General features: G+C 40.3%; 1 protein-coding gene across 3 annotated transcripts in view; it reads left to right on the forward strand.

Moving 5' to 3' along the window:
* The window catches only part of RORA (RAR related orphan receptor A), a 549615-nt gene that overhangs the window by 511024 nt on the left and 15671 nt on the right, over positions 1 to 22920 (forward strand). For 2 of the 3 annotated variants that reach the window (XM_075069562.1, XM_032798517.2), the window contains 3 exons: positions 6670 to 6755; positions 20080 to 20221; positions 21972 to 22367. In XM_075069562.1, the coding sequence (XP_074925663.1) occupies positions 6670 to 6755; positions 20080 to 20221; positions 21972 to 22367 (624 nt within the window). The remainder of the gene's footprint in view (positions 1 to 6669; positions 6756 to 20079; positions 20222 to 21971; positions 22368 to 22920) is intronic. The other variant, XM_032798518.2, reaches the window with a different exon arrangement.

Here is a 22920-nt window from a genome sequence, read left to right on the forward strand (position 1 = left end):
CCCCCTTAAGGGTAGTGGTGCCTAGTAGTCAGCCCATCTTTGTGGTAAGATGTTGCCCTTTAACATTCTGAAAGGTCTAACATGTATAGCTAGGAGGTATTGATAGAGAGGAAGTGGTCTGGGAAGTAAGTGGTTCTTTGGAGGAAATCCCATCACTGTGACTTTAAGGGCTCGAGATCCAGAGCCTTGCAGGGGCGGGGGGAAACTGTCCATTCACCCAAACAATGGGGGTGAGCTGGGAGAAGGGGAAGGATGAACATAAATGCTGCTTCCTCCCTCATGGCAGGGCAGACTCTAGCAGAAGAAGGCTGTCCTGTGTACTCTGAGTACTAATTGGGGAAAGGGGCCAGCTGAGAAAGAAGCTGGCTAATTTACAACCCAGCTCTGATGAGGAGAGCTGGGGCGTCCTATTTAAGCAGGGCTAGAGAGAATGAAAGGTAACCCAAAAGGGACCGGGAAGAGGGTAGGCGCCAGAGAAACTGCAAAGCTCAGAAAAGCCTTTTGTTTGGGATTTTTGTTTGGATTATTATCCTGAAAGGGGGATTGAACTCAGTGACCCTGCTGGATGGCTGAGCAATGCGAACCCTGGGAGAAAGAGAAAACCCTGGGGCAGGAGGAGGAAACTTGAGGGAGGAAGTACCTGCAGTGCCACATGTAGCAGGCACCACAGGGCAGTCACACCCCCATGACAACCATGTATAGGATTTAACTGTAAAGTCTAAAGCTCAAGATATTTGTTTGGGGTAGAGAATTATCATTTCTATTATACAGGAAGGGAAATGGAGCCACAGACTGATGTCCAAATTAACACAGCAGGACAGCGGTGAAATCAGAAATGGAATGCCCATCTCCTGAACCGCTGTCCTAGCCAATGTTAACTCTGATTTAGGATAAGCACGTTGCTGCCATTTCTTAAATGAGGCTGTACAGTCTATTTTTTCTGATTATGAAGACCTGTTTTATTGAAATGGTATTTAGAATAGAACCCCGTTTCTGTTCCACTCCCATTCATGCCTTGAATGGCGCATACAGTTAATTTAAAAGTAAAAGACAGGGACAGAATTGTTGAACATGTTTGATTCACAAATGTGTGCTATTCAGGCACTGGAGAAAGTCTCCCAGCTCAGTTTTGTGGGAGAATGCAACTGGTTACAGGATGATCCTGCCATTTTATTAAACTTGGAAGCCTTTTCTTACCTTGTTGAAATAGTCAAACCAGTCTTAAAATACCTTGGCTTTGGCACGCACCAAGCCTTGCATGGGAGGACCTCTCCCCTTCTCCTTTCTCTGCTCTTTTCCCCCCTCTCCCATTTGCAGTAATTTTTAGTTCATCTATTTTGTAACTACAGTGAAGTAATGATTATGCTGCATGCTGTGGTTGGTGACTGCATCATCTTCTCCGTTGGGGAGAGGGCAGAATCTGTGATCACAGCTGGTAATTGAGTTTTTTGTTATGCCTGGTATGTTGTCTTATCCTCAAAAAATGTTACAAGATGACTATCCTTAAATACTATCATGCTATGTTATTAAAATATACACTAAAAGATTAATCTAAAGAATTAATTGTTCTTAAATGTCCAGTCTTGTATAATTTCATGCATTTCACAAAGCTGTGATTTTTTTTTTAAGCATGCTTTACAACTAGTGAAGAGATTTTTCAAAGGAAATTGCTTTCAAATAACTGATGGAACACTTTTACACACGTGCACATGCGGTTCCAGGCACCAGTGCACCAAGTGCGTGCCTGGGGCGGCAAGCCACGGCGGGTGGCCTGCCAGTCACTGTGAGGGTGGCAGTCAGGTGGCTTTCGGCGGCATGCCTGCAGGAGGTCCGCCAGTCCCACGGCTTCGACTGCAATTCGGCGGGTACGCCGAAGGCGCGGGATTGGCGGACCTCCCGCAGGCATGCCGCCGAAAGCCACCTGACTGCCGTGCTTGGGGCGGCAAAATACATAGAGCCACCCCTGCATGTGTATATATACCCCCCTGCAGTCCTTCACAAGATCACGATGAATGGAAAGTAGAAATGTACTGTATTTTGTGTACAGCAAGACAGTGAAGTTAAAGTAAACAGTCCAGCAATGAAGGCTTGATTCAAGACTAGATGCTTTGATAACAGGCCAGATCTTCAGCTGGTGTACACTGTCATGATTCCATTAACTAAAATGGCGCTAGGTTGATTTACATCAACTGAGGATCTTGTCCATTGCTTCTTTATAAATAGCTGTGTTTTCTGCTTGCATGCTGCTGTTTAACTTGGGAAAACCAAAATGTGAACCATCTTTTCTTATCTGTTTAATTCATGCCATTCTTGGTCTTTCCAAAACAAATGTTTGAATGCACTTTAAGAAATTGTTATTGACTTCAAATACTCTTGAGCAATAACCATCTTTGTGACTTCCCAATAGAAAAACATTGCCTGAAACTTCATCATAAGCAGCTAGTTGGGGGAGACTTTTAAAACATGCCTGGTTAATGCTTTAAGCTGTTTGCCTGTGTATCTTAGGTGCCAGCATTTTCATTGTTGGCTCTCCTTGCACATCTCTGCTAATGTGCCCAGCAGACACATTCTCTGGATGTGACAGTCCTAATCCTTCGTTAGGTATAGACTTGGCACGTAGTTGATTGCTGTTGTATTCCAGTCTGCAATGTGGTGGCTTCATAATGTGACTACTGTTCAATGCAAGAGCCAGCTCTACCTGTCATGCCCTCAGCAAGCATTTGGGAAAAACATCTAGTTTTCAGATGCAAATTAGATTGCACTTTTTTCTCTTTATGGCGGCAGCCAACTGTGGATGGCAAAGGCGCTGCTGTTTAGTTTATGACAGGTGTCTGCTGCATAATAGAAAAGTCCTTATATTCAGCCATGGTGTCCAGTTAAGTGTGTGTAATTAACTGTGCCTTCAAAGCGAGCAGGCACCTGTACAGGGGCTTTAAAAGATATAATGTTTTTATCCTTTCTCAGTGCCATCAGTTGCATTCATAAAATCAATAAATGGCTTGAAGTCCAATGGAAGTGTGTCTGAACATAAGGATAAAAGTCAAGGTGTCTTTCACATGTATGGATGATGTCAGGTGTTTGATATTATAAGCTTGACATACCTAAGCAGCACTGGTGCAAGAGGGAAGATATTAGCTCAAGTCTAGGTAAACCCAAGAAAATGGGGAGAGCTAGGAGCAAAATGAAAATCATTTACAGTTAGACAGCTTATTGAGAGGTAGCAAATTCTATGCAAATGAGTTCTCCCACAACACCTTGTTCAGTAGTTATTAATTGCTTTTTGTTGCCCACACAATTCCATGTGTCTGAAGATCAAGTCAACCCATTTTTGGCTCAATTATGGACTATGAGGATGAGGAAAGGGACGAACTTTGTACCCCCTCTACCAAATGCTTTCCACTTAATTTTGAATTAAGATAACTGCTTGTGTTTGTGACTGTTCTAGAAGGTTGTGCTATTTTATCTTATAAGAGAATCTGCTTTTACACAGTTTTTTTTAAATTATTGAAAGTATTATTTGTAGAAGAAAAATTGGTCCAGCCATTTGTAATGTTTAGCAGATGCTCTGGCAACTTTAATTTTTCCAGCAGTTAGTCAACTGAACAGATCAGTTAAAAGACCACCACCACCAGCACCACAACAAAAACTTATTTAAAAAAGCAGTAATTATGCACCTTATGGAATCAGAATATTTTTCATATAGCTTGCAGTTACTCTAATAAGTTTCTTAATTCAGTAACAAAGCTTGAGCTACTTAAAATCTGTATGTTGCATCTTGTGGTGTAATATAGATCAATACACCACAAGATGATGGGCATGGTACAAGAACCTCAATGGAAGAGCATAGTTGCCCTGTGGCTCACTCAAACCAGGCTATTAGAGGCAAAAGGACTTCAATTTTCACCAGCAGTTAATTTTGTGGGCCTAAATTGTGCCAGAAAGAAGAAGAGGCCAGGACTCCATCCTTCTAAAAATTTTACCTGTATACTGTTTATCCATCTACATACTTTCATACTCTGAGTGGCCTTCTGACAGGGTCCCAGCAACGTTCAGGCACAAGGAGTTTAAGCCGGGCACTGGAGCCTTTCTTCCTCATATTTTGTTTTTAATTAGTGCTTTGATTCTCTTAATTCCACCCATTAACCACACCCATTGACTTCAGTGGAATTGTACCTCTGTACCTAAGTAGAATTTAGCCCAGTAAGTTTCTGTCAAAACAAATAGCATGTGTTCTAACAAAGCGGCTATAGCTATTTACATAGCCCTAGAATGAATGAGGTTTTAAATAGCTTAATGTATCTGAACAGTCAGATGGTTGCTTAACTAAATGTAACTTATTGATGAAATTTGTGGAGCTGTGCTGCCACTAGCTTTTGGTTTATTGAAACTGCAGATGTTTGGAGGAGAGAAATTAGTAGCTGAGTTGAATTACTTAGGGTGCATGACAGAGCAAATTATTTAGGTAATGAAGCTGAAAATGCAGGGGGATTAGAATATTATTATAGTAAAATTGTTCCTTGTTAATTCAGTTTGTGCTCAGATTTTGTTGCCTTAAACAGCACATTACACGAACCTTCCTTGTTTGTGTCAGTGAATATGTATGACTCCTAATTTAATCAATATACTTATAAAACAGCAGTAGCAATCATGTGTAGCACAAATCGCAGCCTTTCAGAAGCAGGTTAGTTCAGTTTATATACTTAACATAGCTTAACGCCCTATTTGAATATGTGGGGAAAGGAAATCCTGCACAGTCTGTAAAGTAGAAAACATCTAACTCAGATACAGGGAAGGATTTTTCATTATTGTTAAATATTTATTATGTAGAGAGGAAGAAGCTTTTTTTGGCTAAGGCACTGGACTGGGACTCTGGAGTTCTGGTGTCAGTTCCTGATTCTGCTGAGAACTTGTCACCTTGTGCAGCCTTGCACAAGTCACAGAAGTGTCAATCTAGCAACTTTGACCATGCAAGTAGTCCCAGTGATGTAAATGGGACTATTTATGTGCTTGAAGTAAAGCACATGCATAAGAACTTTGCAGAATTAGAGCCAAAGTGCTTCGTGCTTTGCAAGATTGAGCGCATAGGCTCCAATTCAACAAAGCAATTAAGCATGTGCTTAAATCCGTATCTACTCAGCAAAGCAGGAATCAATGCCACAGGAGTATCTGCACAGAACTAATCACTACCACTCCCAGGAAATCTGGTTCCACCCACCCATCCACATAAAAAATTTCCCATCCAGAGATTCTGTTTTTCCGCAGGAAATTCTAAACGCCTGCAAAGGGGTTGGAGGTGAGAACGTTTTCCTACATTTTTGTTTACAACTCTTTCAAGTCACTATACAGTTGAGAAATAGTTAAGTGTGTGGGGAGAAAGAAACCGCTTTTAAAAGTGACCCTTTCACTTTGCCTTCTCTCTGCGATCAATACTTTAGCTTGTGTCACTTTTGCCAGCTGGAAAACACTCAAAACGTGTGTAGGAGCCCCTACAATTTTGAAATGAAAACGTCTGAAAACAATATGAAATTTGTTTCCCTAAATTTTTTGTTCTGAAAAACGTTTGGAACTTTTGGAATTTGTCAAATGAAATTTCTTGCAGAAAAATTCTGTTTTCAACAAATCCACATTTTTCCACAGAAAAAAACTTTCTACCGGTTCTGTTGATAACATACTTAGGTGTTTTGCTGAATCAGAGCCTTAATCTGTTACTTAGTTTCCCATTCGTAAAAGAGAATAATGCTTCCTATGTCTGTCTTGTCTTAAACTGTAAGAATTTGGGGCAAGGGCTGTCTCTTGCAGTGTCTAGCATAATCAGGCTCTGGTCTTGGTTTGGGCCTCTCCACAGGATAGCACAAATAATAAAATGTAAAACTTGTAAAGAACTGTAAATTTACATAGCACTTTACAAATATGGAGTTAAATTTCATCCCTGAAAGAGCTTCATAGCATGAGGAACTTAATTCTAATTGCTGTTAGTTCAGTAAAGAAGCAGTGCTTTCATAGAGTTCATCTGTGGTCCTTTCTCAAGAAAGGGAGAGAAATACAAAGACAGAAGAGAAGATATACTCCAGTGCACCTAGAGTACTGCCATATTTTCCTCCCTTCTTCAGTCTCAGGGTGTTAATTATTAATAATAAACATTCAGTCTAATTTTTTTGTGAATTTGAGATCCTTCATTTAAAATGCTACCAGTATTTCCCATATTTATCTATGTATAAAACTGATCAATAGTGTAGACTAGATGACCGTAACACTTGTGTGTAAAGTGTTACATTCGTATTATGGATTTTCAGCCAGGACAAACTTTATACCTTTTGTAAGAATTCCGAGAAAATGACATTGGAGGAAACCTTTTAGTATTTAGTTCTTCAGCCAAAATGTGAACACCCCAGTTCTTTTTGGCTTTGAAATGCTGATCCTAGCCTTTTTGTGGGTTCTTAAACACCTTCTCAAATGACCCATTTTAATAACCTGAAAGCTATTATATAACGAGCAGCCATAATTTAGTCCAAGGCTCTAGGGGGACCCTCACCGTTCAGCAATGAATAGTTAATGCAGTATAATGTTTAGTAGGTTATTAGTTTTCACTGTACAAATGCTGATCAGGGAATGCTTTTATAAGGTGTTTAAAAGAAAATGTAATTAACTGGTTGTGTGCTTCTGTTGCAGCTCAAATTGAAATTATTCCATGCAAGATCTGTGGAGACAAATCATCAGGAATCCATTATGGTGTTATTACATGTGAAGGCTGCAAGGTAAGCTTTGGGGAAAAAAATAAGTCTTAAAACATCTGTGTTTATCCATTTGAATTTGATTCTTTCATTTTATAAATATCACATTTTGTTTTGCTGTGAAGTTGATTATGTTTGATAAAACTAGTAAAAAACTGGGGAACAAGTTTTAAAATACAATTTAAGCATAAGCTTTGGCTCCTAGGTGAATTTTTTCCAAGCCCTTGGGAGAGCTTCCAAAATCCCAGGACTTCCTGTTGTGCTACGGCTGCGACAGATTCCTTCATTATCAAACTGACACTGAATGACTAGAAGAGGAGTAGAAAGAAGAGTCCTTTCCAGCAGGCGACAATGAATCTGTTTTATGGATTCACTTAGGGCTGGTCTACGCTACGGGAGAAAATTGATCTCAGATACGCAACTTCAGCTACGTGAATAACGTAGCTGAAGTTGAAGTATCTAAGATCGAATTACTCACAGTCCTCACGGCGCAGGATCGATGTCCGCGGCTCCCAATGTCGACTCCGCAACTCCGTTCGGGTTGGTGGAGTTCCGGAATCGATATAAGCGCGTTCGGGGATCGATATATCGCGTCTAGATGAGACGCGATATATCGATCCCTGAGCAATCGATTGCTACCTGCCGATATGGCGGTTAGTGAAGATGTAGCCTTAGACAGAATTTGTGGTTTTCTTGATTTTTTTTGGAAAGTTGCAAAGAAACCTAGTCAAAGGGTGCTAGTTGAGATCTCAGGCTTTTAAGTTTTCCTTTGTAAATGTGTGTTTGTAATTTATGGCACTGACTTATACGTATATTTTATCCTGCATCGAAAACAGTATGAGATGAAAAAATTGTATGGGGTGTATTTTTTGTATTCAAGATATAAAAACCTTCCTGCTGGCAAAAAAAATTTTTCACTGTGGTGCAAGTCATTGCCATGTGAGGTTTAGGCTTGGATTTTTTTTTTCTCCTGAAGTTGAATCTTCAATAACTCCACTACAGTAAGATTTCAGTAGCAGTGTTAACCCTCTGTTCAGTGTCTGTTTCTTTAAACGAAGGTTAAATTCATTCAGCATTAGTGTTGACACCTGTCTGGCTATACTGCAACTACACAAACACATGTGCGCGTGCGTGACCTGGTCCTGACACATTGCGTAGATCCCCGCTGCAGGCATCGTTGTCTCATGCGAGTACCTTCTGCTGTCACTTGAGTACTAATGGGTTTTCCATCTTTAACCCACATTCCAGAGGATAAGAGACTACTCTTGCCATTTCATTCCCAAGCTGCTTGCCTGCTTCCTTGCTGGGCACATGTAACTGCAACTACCTTCAGAGATTAGGCTCCTGTTTTTGTGCTAGACAGAGATTCATCCTGTGCTCTTCCAGATAGGATTTTAGCTTTTTTGCTCTGACCCAGCCTTCCGTCTAGCAGCAGTGCTGGTAAGGAGAGATTCCTGGAAGGGGATTGTAATGGAAGCTCGGCATTTCCCAAGTTCAGTGCTTCCTCAGTGATGAGCTCTGCTAAATATCTTCATCCATTTTATCCTGATGAAGCTTCTGTCCACCACTGAGCAGCTTCAGGATTCAAGGGTCAGCTTCATAAGAGAGAAGGGAAGGGTCGCATATCTTGCCCAAGACTGCTGCTTTGACAGGTGCACTTTGTCCTGGATATATGATATTGGGGAAGGCCAAAGCCATGATGCCTGAATACTGCCTCACTGTGTCACAATTATCATTGCCTCTCTTCATCACTTACCTTAGGAATCAGCCAGTCATTTTCAGCCAAAGGGCAACTCTGATGTGCAGTGTGAAAACCCAGGTGGTTGCTCTACTCTATTCAAATCAGAGTCTTTATTTTTTATAGGGACAGCCATGCACACCAGTAGCCCTGCGCAAGTGACTTTGTGTTTCATATCTTCATGTTAGTGCAAGACCCTCCTCCCCATCCCATCATCCAGGCCTAGAAATTTAGAGCATCAGTTAGCTCGGCTCATTCTAATTTCTTTACACAGCTTGCATTCAGCTTGCCACCCAGTCTCCAGCCACATCTCTCAAAGTCTAAGGTCTTGCAGGAGTTCAAAGAGAAATTCTAAAAGAAAGTCAATGTACTTCCCATTAGTCTGGACAATATGCAGTATTCTTAGGTTCTCAGCCAGATATCGCTGCTCTGCAGTTCCAACTTGAGCTGAGGGCAGGGAGAGGATAAGAGATTCCTCCCACCTCCAAAATACCATACCCAAAAAGGGAAGAAACACTAGAAAGAGCCACAATGAGTTTAATCTCTTGGAGGATCTGTTAATCACTCCAAGCATTCATCCAGGTCATCAGCTGAAGAGGTCCATTTCTATGTTTATCCTTTTATCTGGTCTCCTTTTCCTGTACGAAGAGTTGAGGCTCATGAATTTTATTGACTACACCCTAATAACCATAGACCCTGACCCTCAGCTCCCTCTAGCCCAAGACCCTCTATACTTGAGCATAGGAAGAAGGGGAAAGCCATTTGTCTAATGCCTGAATCTCTGTTGGAGATTCTGGATACCAGTGGATTCCAGGACATAGAAGAAAAGATCTCATCAACAGAGCTGTAGAGGAACCATACTAAGTTCAGCTGGACAAATCTTTCAAACTGTCCTTGGACCTCAATGTCTGCTTCATTTCTTTAGATAATCCAAAATCTGTGTCATCACAGGAATATCAGAAGACTGAACATATTATCCTTGAGATGGCTTCCCGTCCATACTGCGAAGTTCTGTTGGCTCATGATCACTGCCCACTTGGAAGATTGGCGAATGTTTTCTTCTCCCAAGTTGGTAGTGCTTCAGACAAATGGGCTTTCTAAGAGAGCAGAGACTAGTCATAGAATCCCAAAATGCTCTCTCTCACACCCTCTTGTCTTTTCTCCCTCCTCAGGACAGCAGTAATTGGCAAGTAGTGCTGGACAGTTCCATGAAACATGTCATCACCCAAGAGTCCATTATTCCATTTTCAGTGAAAAAGGAAGGTTATTTTTTTTATTTTTATTTTTTTGGAGGGAGGGTGGAGACTAAAAACAAACAACGGTTAGCTTAGCTCAGTATTTGTCCTGTCCAGATGGAGTACAGCAGTAGTCAAGAGGTTTTTTTCCTGATTGAAGACACTGGCTATTCTAATGCAAGAGAAAACCCCTTCACGTGATTGATCAACCTTATGAAGGTCTGTCTCTGTGCTCTGGTGTACCTATGTCCCCAATGCTACCTGAGAGATGAAGTCAAGAAAGCCACAACCAATTAGAGTAATTGTACATCTCAAGTTGTCCCAGAGTGCATGGTTATCCAGACATTCACTTTGAGACACAGGGCATCTCATTTTACCACTACATCCATGGCTTCTTATCAAAGTCTTATTCATGTAAAGTGGCAGCCCTTTGACACTCTACCTTGGTTTTCCATAGAATATCAAGTCAAGCACAAAGTCTCTGTCCTTATTTTCAAGGCTGTCAATGGTCTGGGCACAGGATATCTAAAAGGTCACCTAAAGCTCCAGGATAAAAATTATGGTCAGCCACTCCACTCCTCTGGCTCAATGGAACTTTCTGCTGTAAGGATAAAGCTAGCGTTCAGGAGACAGAGTTTCCTTGGAGGCTGGTTGCAGACTTGGGAACAAATTCCCACAGGAACTAAGGATGATCACAAACCTCACCACCTTCCAAGTACAAGGTGCATTTCTTTGACCTGCTTTCTCTAACATAAACATGTAGCAGGGTGTATGTATGAAAAAACCTCCACACTGCACACGCAATCCAATATCCCATTGGGAAGAGGATGAAAGCAAACAAGCCGCACATAATATAGTAGGCACATTGCCTAATGCCCTGTGAGAAGGTCCTCAGATACTTTGTTGAAGAAGATGGCATGAGAACAAATATAAAACAGAACTGTCCAGATCTTCAAGACTCACAATATTGTCAATGACCAGAATTGCTCCTCAGTCCAGTCTGGGAAGTTCATTCACCTAGGAGTTCTTGGGCAAACCTCCACAAGAGGAGCTTTTGGCAAAGCTGGCAGTTGTCACTTTACCAGTGCTTTCAGTTAGTAGGTGCATGGCCATCTACATGGAGACAGTACTCTGGGCAAGTCTGCTTCTCCTCCTCTGCAAGATCCCCTGATCAATCATTGGAACTCACCTGAGCAGACATAGGTTCATCCATTGAGAATCCCTCCATCAGAATGTCTGTTCCTTCACTAATGTAAATCCTTCACTTATCAAAGGACAAGGAGGTCCCTGTCTGAACCTCCAACAATCAGAATAATGACAGATGCCAGCCTGACAGTGAGGAGCGTAAATCGAGTCCCATATGAGTCAGACGTATGGTTTCCCCTGGTCTCCTATGCAGTGAAGAATGCAAAACGTAATCTGCCTTTGAGAATCCAACCAGGTCAGCTAAGATAATGGCGTGGAAAACAAAAGCCCTCCCCCAAATGAGGGATGTTCTTCTGTTCTTGGAGCATCAGGACCATAGGATGATAAATATGTACAGCCAGGACAACTAAGCCTACACACACTTGAAGCAGGTGAATAATATCCTGCTTACCTCATTCATGTCCTTCACTCATTCTTGGTTTTGGGGTTAAAAGGAAATATCATGTCTGCTAGATATCTGACACTCTGCGTGTGTTCATATATTTCTCTTCTTAAAAAAGAATGGCACCTATGGAGTTGAAATCTTCCTAACCTTGGTGGGGATGACTGGGTTCAGAGTATAAGTGATCATGGCTTTAAAAATGTTTAAAATCCTGTGCTGTGGCAGATGTAAAGGTAAAGAAGGATTATGTTTATGTTACACTCTTCCATTGTAGAAGCAACAAAGTCTCAATGAAGAGAGCTATTTTGGGTGGGGACAACTTGGTATATATTGGCTTCTCTCAATGTGAAACAGTTACGTGCTATTACCCCACAGTGTGTATTCCAGCTTTTTTGTGGCTGTAGTCACTGCAATTTTATGTGTTCTTATACTACTCTTCACATAATCTAACCTTTGATTTTAAAAAATACCCTAAGTTTGAGTTGTTTCACGCACTGCTTTGATGGTGCAGCTATTAAGGTAGTGGTCCCAGTCCTGCAGTGTGATTCTCGGCTAGACTCTTGTACTAGTTCAAAATCCCAGTGAAGTCAGTGAGGTTCCGCATGGGTGCAAAAATCTATCCATGTGCATCAGATTGCAGAATCAGGGCCCTAAATGATCATTAAGTGAACAGAAGGGCTGCTACCCTCTCAAGCCAGTCTTGTGGAAAATGATCTCCAATAGCAGCAGCAAAGTTGGATGGTTTCTTCTCTCTCACTCTTTTCACCCCAGTGTGGTAGGAACTTTAAAGCCAAAATGGGATTGCTTAAATGCTAACATTATTAAACACAGGAAATTTATTTTATTTTCTAACTTAAAAAATAAAAGGAAATTAAACACAAACATCTACGCTAATGAAGCATTAAGATTTCACATTTGAAACCACAAAAAAGCTAGGAATTGCAAAAGTTAAGATTCCAATAGCAATGTTAATTTGGCCTAATTCCCCTATGCAGTGCGTTTCATAATACTTAGTAGTTTTTTCTGTTCAGGTTTCACTTCTTTTTATTATATCCTTTGGCATTTTTAATGAAGCCAAGTTACTACTGCTCAGAATTCTTTCATTTCCTAACTTCTTGTGATTTTAGCTGTTCTACCTTAATCTAGTGATTTATATTTAATATTTATTTGTGTTTTACAAAGAAATAAAAACCTCACTGAACATTTGCAAGCCTCCTGCCTCTTACTTGGGCTTAAATGCCTCTTTGAAAAAAACACCCTCCTTTTTTTTTACTACCAAGAAATGAATTTGCTCATCTGTTTATTGCTAATGTCCTTTGTGAGAGTTAATATACAAAACATGTTTGAGGATGAAGAGAAGAAGGTACCCCTCTCTGTAATACTTTCAGTTGTAATTGTTTGATTTGTTGAGCAGTATTAGATAGACAGAACTGAATTTTCATTTGTGATTAGTAAATACAATCCTTGAAAATCTGTTGGGTGTCATCATTAGAAGAGGAAGAGTGATGGAGTGCATCATCTCCAGCTTTGTCCCTAAACAGAGAAACTATTTTCAGGTACTACTTAATATTCAAATTTAATTCCTAAATAGTTTGTAGGGACTTTATAGTGAAATACTTTGATATTTGGGAAACAAAATTTTGGATATGAATACAATTAGGAAGATTAGATTATCATCGGTAAATATCAGTAAACGTCAATTTCATTGGATGTATAAATTGAAAAAATATTTACATCGATAATAATCCAAATTTACACATAGGCAAAATAAGATTAAAAAGATGCCTGAGAATTTAGAGTTTGATTTAAGGATAAATACTTTGTATATTTTGATATGAGATGTTGACAATTTGTGTTTTAACAGTTATAAAGCTTTAAACTTTTTAATTTAACATCTGTCATTAAATATTTGTCTGACACACAAACGCACATTATTTCCCACAGCTGTGAAAATGTAAATTGAAAAATGCTTAGAAATAAAGATTAATATCCACTGAAATTATGAAAAAATAAAAATTGAGATCTGCCATGCCTAGTTCTGAATTATGCCTTTAGAACTGTGGATGCAATTAGTTTCAGGTTCTTCTCTCAGTGGTGACAAGCTCATGCCTGATTTGCCAGTTAATACAGGTGGGGCCACTCTCCTTACTTGAATGTATACATTCAGTTTCATAACACCTTTCACACAGGGCACTTGAGGGCATTTCTTGTACTTTCAGAAGTTTTAAGGCACTCAGCCATCACTCTCTTGGCACTGTTCAAAGCTGTGAGAGAGTCTTGTTTCATTAAAAAATACAACTGGAGTATTCCTATTGTTGCTTTTGAAGGAGAATACTTTAGTTTTTCTTTTCACATGGACTTCAATTTATGTATGAATTCAACCAGTTCTAAGTTCTCCAGTTATAAAATCTTTTTTTGTTTGTTTTTTACTTAACTCTGAGGGTCACGTTGACTTTGGCTATATTTGCCTTTAAATCCTGTTTGTTGTTTTTTTTTTTTTAAATACTGTTCTGCCTAAACCAGTTTCCAATAAAAACTGGTGAGCTGTTATGGATGGAACTAATCATATTACAAACTGGGTTTATCAGGAGCTTTGTATAAACTGATAATGACACTGTAGGAAAACCTGTCTTGAATGTAATTATTACCAGTTTTGGTTTTTTTGCATTTTTTTTCCAGAGCTGTTAAACCCTTAATCTCTATTAACAAATACTTACACAAAAATCTTTCCCCTTGAAAACTAAAAAATAATTTAGGTGTCATAAAATGGTTACAAGTACAGTTGGAATATTTTCATCCTTTTCATGTAGGAAGTCTCTTGTTATGTTTTTAAAAGAAATTTGAAGAGAGTTTGATTTAAAATCAGAAGGGATTTTTCCCCCAAATTGTTAGTTGCTGAGAATATTGCAAAACTTAATGATACATGGATGTCTCTAAGTATTAGCCATAAATCATGGGATTATGAATAAGTCTTAGTTGTCACAGGCTTGTGTATAATCATTCCAAAATATCTGTCATTAGTATGCAGCAAGGCAGCTGTCAGCTGTTTTCTTGTAATTAAACAGCCAATGAGCAGCTAATTAAGACATATGTGTATACAGAAGTGGAAGAGGGTAAGCTAATGCACTGTAGGAATCAATTCATTAAATGAAAATTGTCAAAAGACCAAAACATGAGATCAGCATTTCAGCCTGTGCCTAGCTGGAAAGGGAACCTGTAAAGTGAGATTTGTGACGTCAGGGAAGCACAAAAAGAAGGAATCCAAACAAACATGTCTATAATACCCAGCCATTAAATAGTAAAGTTATTGAAACTATTAATAGGTTTGGTGAAAACTGCTATTTACGCTTCAAAGTTGCTTTTTTAACAAGCTTGTATCCAAGCTGACAAGCAGATGAAAAGTTCTCCTACACTTCTTTTTTCCCAAACTTGATTTTTTGGCACTCTATGAAAAAACATACAGTGTGCTGTGTATAAACAGGAATTTGAAAGGCAGAGATGAAACTAACGTTCAATTCTGCTCCTCTCTGTTCTGCTAGAACTATTTTAATCTATGTATGCAAAAAGAGACTTTAGGATGAGATCCTGGCATCATTTGAAGTTGATGGGAGTTTTATATTGACTTCAGCAAGGCCATCATTTCACTGTTGGTGCACACAATGTAGTACCAGCAAACCTTGAACCAAATTGTGCTCTCAGTGACACCACTGTGAGCTTTTAGGATCAGGATTTGTCACTTATTTTGTATCTTTGTGCAATGCCTTGTACAATGGGGCTTGTACAGGGGCTACACTATGTGTGTCTGCTGAAAACAACAGCAGCATTCAAAGTACAGCAAAGCCCAAGGTACAGTTTTCAGAAATAGATCTGAACTTCCCCAGAGCTCAGGAATGTTCCAGTCAGGGGTTTTGGTTATAATTAATGATGGACAAACAAACAAACGAGCCAAATATGACCTGAGTGGGTTTTGATTTTTGTTTAAAGGGGTCAGTCACCAGCTAGGTGCACCCCCTCATGACCAAGCATGGTGCAGCAGCCACTTCGACCTTGGAGCCCCTTGTTGACAGCCCCTTCCAAGACTGTGGTTGTTTGACCCTTCTCACAACTCAGCCCTCCTGCCAGGTCACTTATAGTTCACACCCTTTCTAGCGAAGTGGAGAGTCCAGCAAACAGAGTCTAATGGCCTGAAACTGGGTCTTCAGCCTCACTCTGTGCTCAATAGTCCTTTCTCCCTTGAATCAGGAGGGCTTTTACATCCCTTTGCCTGCAGACAGGTATGGGAACCCAGGCCTTCTTTCTCCTCTCCTCTGGGTTCCAGCCCAGGGACCCTGTAGTAAGCAGCTAAGGTCTGCTTCCTCAGACTCACTGCTCTTCCCCTGGTTCTGGCTCCTTGCACCATTTCCTGCCAGTTTGTAACTGATACAGACCCCTCAGGCTCACTGACAGCATTCTTCCGCCTGGTCTGCAGGCTCTTATCCCAACTGTTGATAATCCACCAGTGAGGTTCAGCTCTGTCTGTTGATCCTTCAGTGGCTGTGACAGGATGGAGTTTATACTCTCCATCACAGGATCTAATTTGGCTATGGCGTTTAGGCACCACCACATAAATAATAGTAACAGTAATTCTGAGAGCATATGGCTTCTATCTGGCCTCCATCAGAATTGCAACTGTATATTCTCTTTTTCCCCCACACCTCTGCTTTCCCTGCAGGAAAATCATGACTAGCGCAGCGCCTTTGACAAGACAGTGCAGATTGTACAAGAGCAATGTATATCGTTGTGTTGTGTTTTCAAAGAAAATTCCAAAGAACTGTAATTGCTTGTAATAGCTCTTTGATGTTAGGGTTTGACACATACATTTGTAATAATGTGATTCCAAAGGGTTAAAGAGTTCTAAGATAATTGGCAAAAATATATAATTAAGACCTTGGTCATCTTTAAACAAAAATCAAAACCCCACTCAGGTCAAATTTGGCTCTTTTTTTTGTTTGTTTGTTTGTCCATCATTAATTACAACCAAAACCCCTGATCGGAACATTCCTGAGCTCTGGGGAAGTTCAGATCTATTTCTGAAAACTGTAACTTGGGCTTTGCTGTACTTTGAATGCTGTTGTTGTTTTCAGCAGACACACATAGTGTAGCACAGTTGATCTTTAAAAGCATTACACTGCATTCATCAGGTGTAAAGAGAAAATGCTTTTAAAGGTCCCAGTTGTAGATGGCATGGTTCTTTAGACAGTGCTGCACTGTTGAAATCTAGTTGAAAGCTGTAACTTAATTGATAAATTGTACACAAAAATGTACTGGGCAGATATGTCTCTAGAACAAATCTAGAAAGAGCAAAAAGCCTAGTAGTTTCTCAGTTACAATACTGAAAAATAACCCTCTGCTTGAAACCGATCCTCAGTAGCCATCTACAGACCTTCCCTATATAAAAAGGCTAACTGGCAATGTAGCCACCCACAAGTTGTCCGCTTGCCCAAATTAAGGACTTACCCGAAAGAAAGCTATCATTCTTCCAGTTGCATGCAGGGCCAGATTAACCCATCACTGGGCCCTAGGAAAACACAGTTGTGGGTCTCTCTAGTGGACAGCTAAACTAGATGTTCCAGCAGTAGGAATGCATTTGTATTAACCCTATCTTGACCAGCACAGCTGCGCTAGTGATCTGTTAACACAAGCACATGGAACTCCTGCAGCAGGGATGTTGCGTAGTTAACTCTCTCCTATCCAGATCAATTTGTGACTGGCTTCCGCTGCACAGACACTTCCCTATTTAACTCCTTTGGGTCCGCCCCATCCCACCCCGGACTCTCTGCTGCCCCTCTACAGTTCTTCCTGAGCCAGGATCCCTGGTGCAGGAGCTGGCCCCCCACAAAGTGACAAGGAGCAGCAATGCTGGCTGCCCCACTTGCAACTCATGTTTGGTCTGGCCACCCATTTGCCATGACGGAGGGGTGGCTGGGCCAAATTTGAGTGAGTGGTATTTCGACCTGGCTGATGGGGTCACTGCACCTCTCAGTTTGGACACTGCTCCCTACTAATTTGGGCCCCAGGCATGTGCCTAGTTTGTTCGTATGTTAATTCGGCCATGGTTGAATGGCCACTCTTGTTGAGCTATTGATCAAGTTGCCTTGCAGGATCCCCGTGGCTGGCAGTAGGAGATGAAGACATAGCACAGTTCATGTACCAGGACAAACATTAATGGACTTACGAGAATGGGCAGTATGGGGAACTGGCTGGTTTAGGGATCTGATAATGGGAGATGGAGAACCTTTCATCTCTGTCACCCGTAAAGTTGATATCCAGCCCAGGGAGTCCTGGTCCCATTTTCTAGTGGATATCTACCAGCACCCTTACTAGGAGTGTTACTAACAATGCCAGTGAGCATGGAAACTGAGCTATCTTCTTTATCACTCCAGTGAGAGTTCAGTCATGTTGTCAGGATGGTATTTGGAAACTTGCACTGTCAGGGCCCTGGGCTTCAACTATCCTTCAGATAATGGAAGGGCTTCAGAGCAGTTTCTAGTAACGTCGGTCCAGCACTATTCATTACAACTGTATGAATAACTGATTTTTTGTTTCCTGTCAGATCTGAAAATTCACAAAAAAAACCAACTTTGGGTCAACCAAAAACCAAAATTGTGAACTGGAAATTAGAAAAAAAAAAATGTCTTCCGGTCAAAAACAAATTCTTCTGGTCAAACTTCTGTTTAGTTTCCAGGGATTTTAAACCATATATATAGATAAAAGGAACAGAAATGAAGGGAAAGGACTGGTCTCTGCCCAACCCCATTCCCACATGAGTGCCTCACTAGTGGGCTGTTCTGAGGTGAATCTCTCTTTCATTCTCTCCCATTGAAGCAGTTCCACTTTGTAAAAATACTTAAATGTTATTTGGGCCAAGAGACAGAGAGTGAAAATGACTCCATAGCCTAGTGGTTAAGGCACCTGAGAGAGGGACACCTAGGTTCCAGTTCCTGCTCCAATAAATTTTTAATTATGTTATATAAATCCTATTGTAAATTTAATCTGAAAAATCAAAACACTTCATTTTGGAAATGTTAAAATGAACTGTTATAACATTCCCCACACCCCAAAAAACAATTTTTTTTTGGCTGAAACAATTCACCAAAATTGACACAAATTTGTAAAATGTTTTGGCCAGCTAAATCTGCCCAGAAAAAAAAACAACAAAAAGGGTTTTGGCTGGAAAATGTCATCCATCTCTACTGTTCACAAACACAACATTCACTTAAAGCTCAGTCTTGAAGAAACAACAAAGGTCAGACTAAAGAGAGGCATGACTGATTAGAAACAATACTACAATACTACAGGGCCGAGGGAAGGAACCTTCTGCTCCCACTTTTTTTTTTTTCAGTATGAGGGCATCTGCAGTCAGCTACTCTTAGATATAAGGGGAATAGCTGATGTAGGACTCTGTCCTCACCTCTCCATAGGTTTGGTTCATGTGATTTTGCATTGTGCATTGACTAAGGGTCATGTTCTTGTCTGCAAGAGACCGGCTGGGAAGTTGCTTCCTTGTTGTGCAGAATTTCTCCATTCTGTTTGTTTCACTTGCTTAGACACCAGGTGCATGTGCCAAGGCACTTTAAGATTTGGGCTTCAAATAAATAAAACATTGGTCAAGATCCAACAATAATTAAAGGATGCCTAGCCTTTCTGAGGGATTATTTTCTCTGCAACACTGTTCATTAGTCCATTATGTGGTAACGTGAAACTAAAATACTGAGTTAGCATATCTGAAGTGCCTCTTTGTGATGATGGCACCACCTTAGAACCCTTGTGAAGTAGGTATTACACACTCCCATGCATGCACATTTATGACTGGGGAGTCTGAGACAGAGAGATGAAGTGAACTGGCCAGGATCTCAAGGTGATACAATGACAGAGTGGGGAATTGAACCAAAAAGCCCTGATAACCAGGACTATGTTGTAACCACTTCCCAGCCTCTCACTGTTTTTAACATTTTTTTGCGGCTGTGACCCTGGTGACCGTCTATTACAGAGGGTTCAGGAGAACAGGAAACACCTCACTGAGTGAAAGAACTTACTTTAGCAACAAACTAGAAAATCCACCTCTTCTACCACCTCGTAATGAGTTGATAACGTTTCTGACTGAGGGAAGCTCTGACCATCTACCTCCATTTTTTCCCCTGCGTTAGACACACATACTTGCCCATGCATACATATGCACTCGGCTACACACACACACCCCTATGATACACATCAAGGTCTGTCATCCTCCCATCCAAAAAGGACAGAATGGGATGTCAGAACAAGGGCTTAATCTGCCAGGGAGGTAGCTGTAGGATGCTGCATTGCACTCCTTGTTCCTGTGGTATGAATGTGCTGTCCCTGCTGAGCCAGGAAAAACAGACAATGGCTCCTAGATTTTTCCATGGCAGTGAAAAACACCTCTGCTAGGACACTGACTGGCCAGAAAATCTGGTCTTGAAACGCTTTCTCTTAATCAAAAAGGATTGTTACATTTGTGTTACAAAAGTATATTAGAGTATCTCTGAAAATAAAGAAGAAATGTGTAAATGCTTCCTGCCTCAGATTATTTTTTCATTTAAAGGTTTTTTTGTTTATTTGTTTGTTTTTAGAAAAGATTTTTTTTCCTCATGGGAAAAAAGTTAGCTCTTTAATTTAATGAATGGGCTTCTCCTAAACACATTTTTCTATTAAGTGTGAATACCATTCAGAATCTTGCCTATGGTGTCCTATGAATCCAGTGACTTCTATTTTGCAATTCTATTGCAGGGCTTTTTCAGGAGGAGTCAGCAAAGCAATGCCACGTACTCCTGTCCTCGTCAGAAGAACTGTTTGATTGACCGAACTAGCAGAAACCGCTGCCAACACTGTCGATTGCAGAAATGCCTTGCTGTGGGGATGTCTCGAGATGGTGAGCGCTGCTAGTCCAGGGTTGGCATGTGTAAAATAATATTTAGTACGATGCCTGCTCAAACAAATCCTAATGTAGGACTTTAAAATTACTGAATGCTATATTTATACCTGAGAATACCCAGTGCCTTTTATATACTGTATTCTATAATGAAAATCTGTCAGTGCTATCAGAGAGCTAAACAGTTACTTGATTTTTTTTTTCTCCTCATTTGCTATAGTTGCTTGTTCCTGGTCACCCCATGAAGATGCCATTTTTAGTCTAACTGTCCTAACATTTGCTATGTGTGTTTATTACACCCAGATTCTTACTGTTCCAAGTAAGAGTCTAATCATTAAATCAGTGTAGACCTGAATTATTTACAATTCACGAATGAGTCAAATATTTGGATATGTACAATCTGTGAAAATGGAAGAGTAAAGTTGTAGAATGAAAATACTTAAAATATTTTTTCTTAGCAAACAGACAGAGAAACCTTATAACTTCCTTTAAACATGACGGTCAATGTCTTCCTAAGACAAAATGTTAAGTGCTTTCCATACTAAACCCACCATCTATAACAACTTATATGCAATAAAGTGGACAGGCAATATTTCACGATACACATTGTAAGGACATTACAGAATTCAAGACCAGATTCGCAGCTGATGTAAATGAGTTCATCTCCATTGCTTTCATTGGAGCTGCTGCCCCATTGACCAGCTGAGGATCTGGCTCAGTCTTTTCTCAGTTAATATTATCAGCAGTGTCCCACATCCATAATCCCAAATTTCTGAAAACAATGCACTGCTCTGTGCACGTAATAAATGGGACCCTACTCTCTTTGATTTACTTTTCATGAGGAATTAAATGCCTGACTGTTATTTAAAATCTCTAACCGTTGGTCTCATAAGTGGCTAGGTTTCTTGGAGTTGTTTGGCCTGCTGCAGAAACACATATGCTGATAGTCTTCTTCCCAAAAACATGAAGCCTTTATAACTGATATAGGTCCCAGAAAACGTGTAGCATGTTCTTAGGAATTGCTGTCATATGCAAAACTACCGATGCCAAGCCAACACAAGTCTTTTGCTTCTGATTTTAATGTGCAAGTTCACAAGTCATGAATAAATCTTTTCATGAAACATACTTATCTTGTGGATTTATTTACTATAAATCATTGAGTAAATGTCTTTGTTTATCACACTGACAAACTTGGAACACTAATAAATGTCTGTTGTTATAAGCCGGCTCCATAGTTTTTCCATGCGCCTCAGTCCTGATTTCTAAAAAACTCACTATTTGAGCCTCTTCTGGACAGAGCCCACCAGTATATACCTAATTATATGTTGGCTACACTTATATGTGTACATGCAATAGGAATTGTGCTATTGGTGTCATACCACCAAATTTCATTTTTAATTGTCATCCAACAGTGATGAGATTTGATTGCCTTGATGTTGTAATTCTGACATTTATGGAGGTGAACCTGCAATGAATATGATCTATTATCTATACAGTTGGAGAGCTAATGAACTACCAAAATAACAATAAAAGCAAATGGTTAAATGTTTTATTAAAACTGCCATTTAAAGAATATAAGGTGTAGCAGGAAGTGTGGTAGCTAAGTTGTGAGTTTCCTGTAGGTACCTGGAGATATTTGCACAGATCTAGGTTTTCGTAATGTGTTCATAACTGGTATCTAAGTGCTTAGGATGGTTATGGTGCGGTGGTGATGTATTGAAATAAAGTGTGTTTTGTGTATATATTTCAGCTGTAAAGTTTGGTCGAATGTCAAAAAAACAGAGGGACAGCTTGTACGCAGAGGTGCAGAAACATCGAATGCAGCAGCAACAGCGAGATCACCAACAGCAACCTGGAGAGGCAGAACCACTGACACCAACATACAGTATCACCACCAACGGGCTAACAGAGCTACATGATGACCTCAGTAATTACATTGATGGGCATACCCCTGAAGGTAGCAAAGCAGACTCTGCAGTTAGCAGCTTCTACTTAGACATACAACCTTCTCCAGATCAGTCGGGTCTTGATATTAATGGAATCAAACCAGAACCAATATGTGACTACACACCAGCATCGGGCTTCTTCCCTTATTGTTCTTTTACAAATGGGGAGACCTCGCCAACCGTGTCCATGGCAGAATTAGGTAATAAGAGAGAAAAGTTTCCATTGTAATTGCTTTAATAATACCCTTTGGATTCAGAGGAACACATTTAGCCTTCTGTGAATGCTGCTCTAAAATTACACACAGCCTTGCTGTTTTGGGAAATCTGTAAGAAGTGTTCCATGAAGCGCTCAGTACCCTGAACTTCAGCTGGCAGTTGATGGCACTCAGCACCATACAGAATCAGACCAGCAAATCCCACTGGCTCCTTGCTGATGGGATTTGGGTGGTTTCCCCTGGTTTAGAATCCTGTTGGAGGTAGGGTGAACCACGAATGCTGGCAGTTAGTTAAAATTATATTTAGAACTGTGCAAATAATATTCCTTGACTCATTTATTTGATGAAGAACAGCATCATTTTTTTTAAATTATCAGACTAATATTTTCCCCATCTCTACTCTGTTTTCCAGCTTAAAATGAATAGGCCTAATTCTTTACTATTTTGGAGTCATTTGCACCTGTGACATATGGGTCCAGAATGCTATTCTAATTTGATGGCTTTTTAGACCCAGTTTGCTCAGGTGACTCCAGTATGA

The sequence above is a fragment of the Chelonoidis abingdonii genome, chromosome 9 (genome assembly GCF_003597395.2).
Source record: "Chelonoidis abingdonii isolate Lonesome George chromosome 9, CheloAbing_2.0, whole genome shotgun sequence".
Lineage (NCBI taxonomy): Eukaryota > Metazoa > Chordata > Testudines > Testudinidae > Chelonoidis > Chelonoidis abingdonii.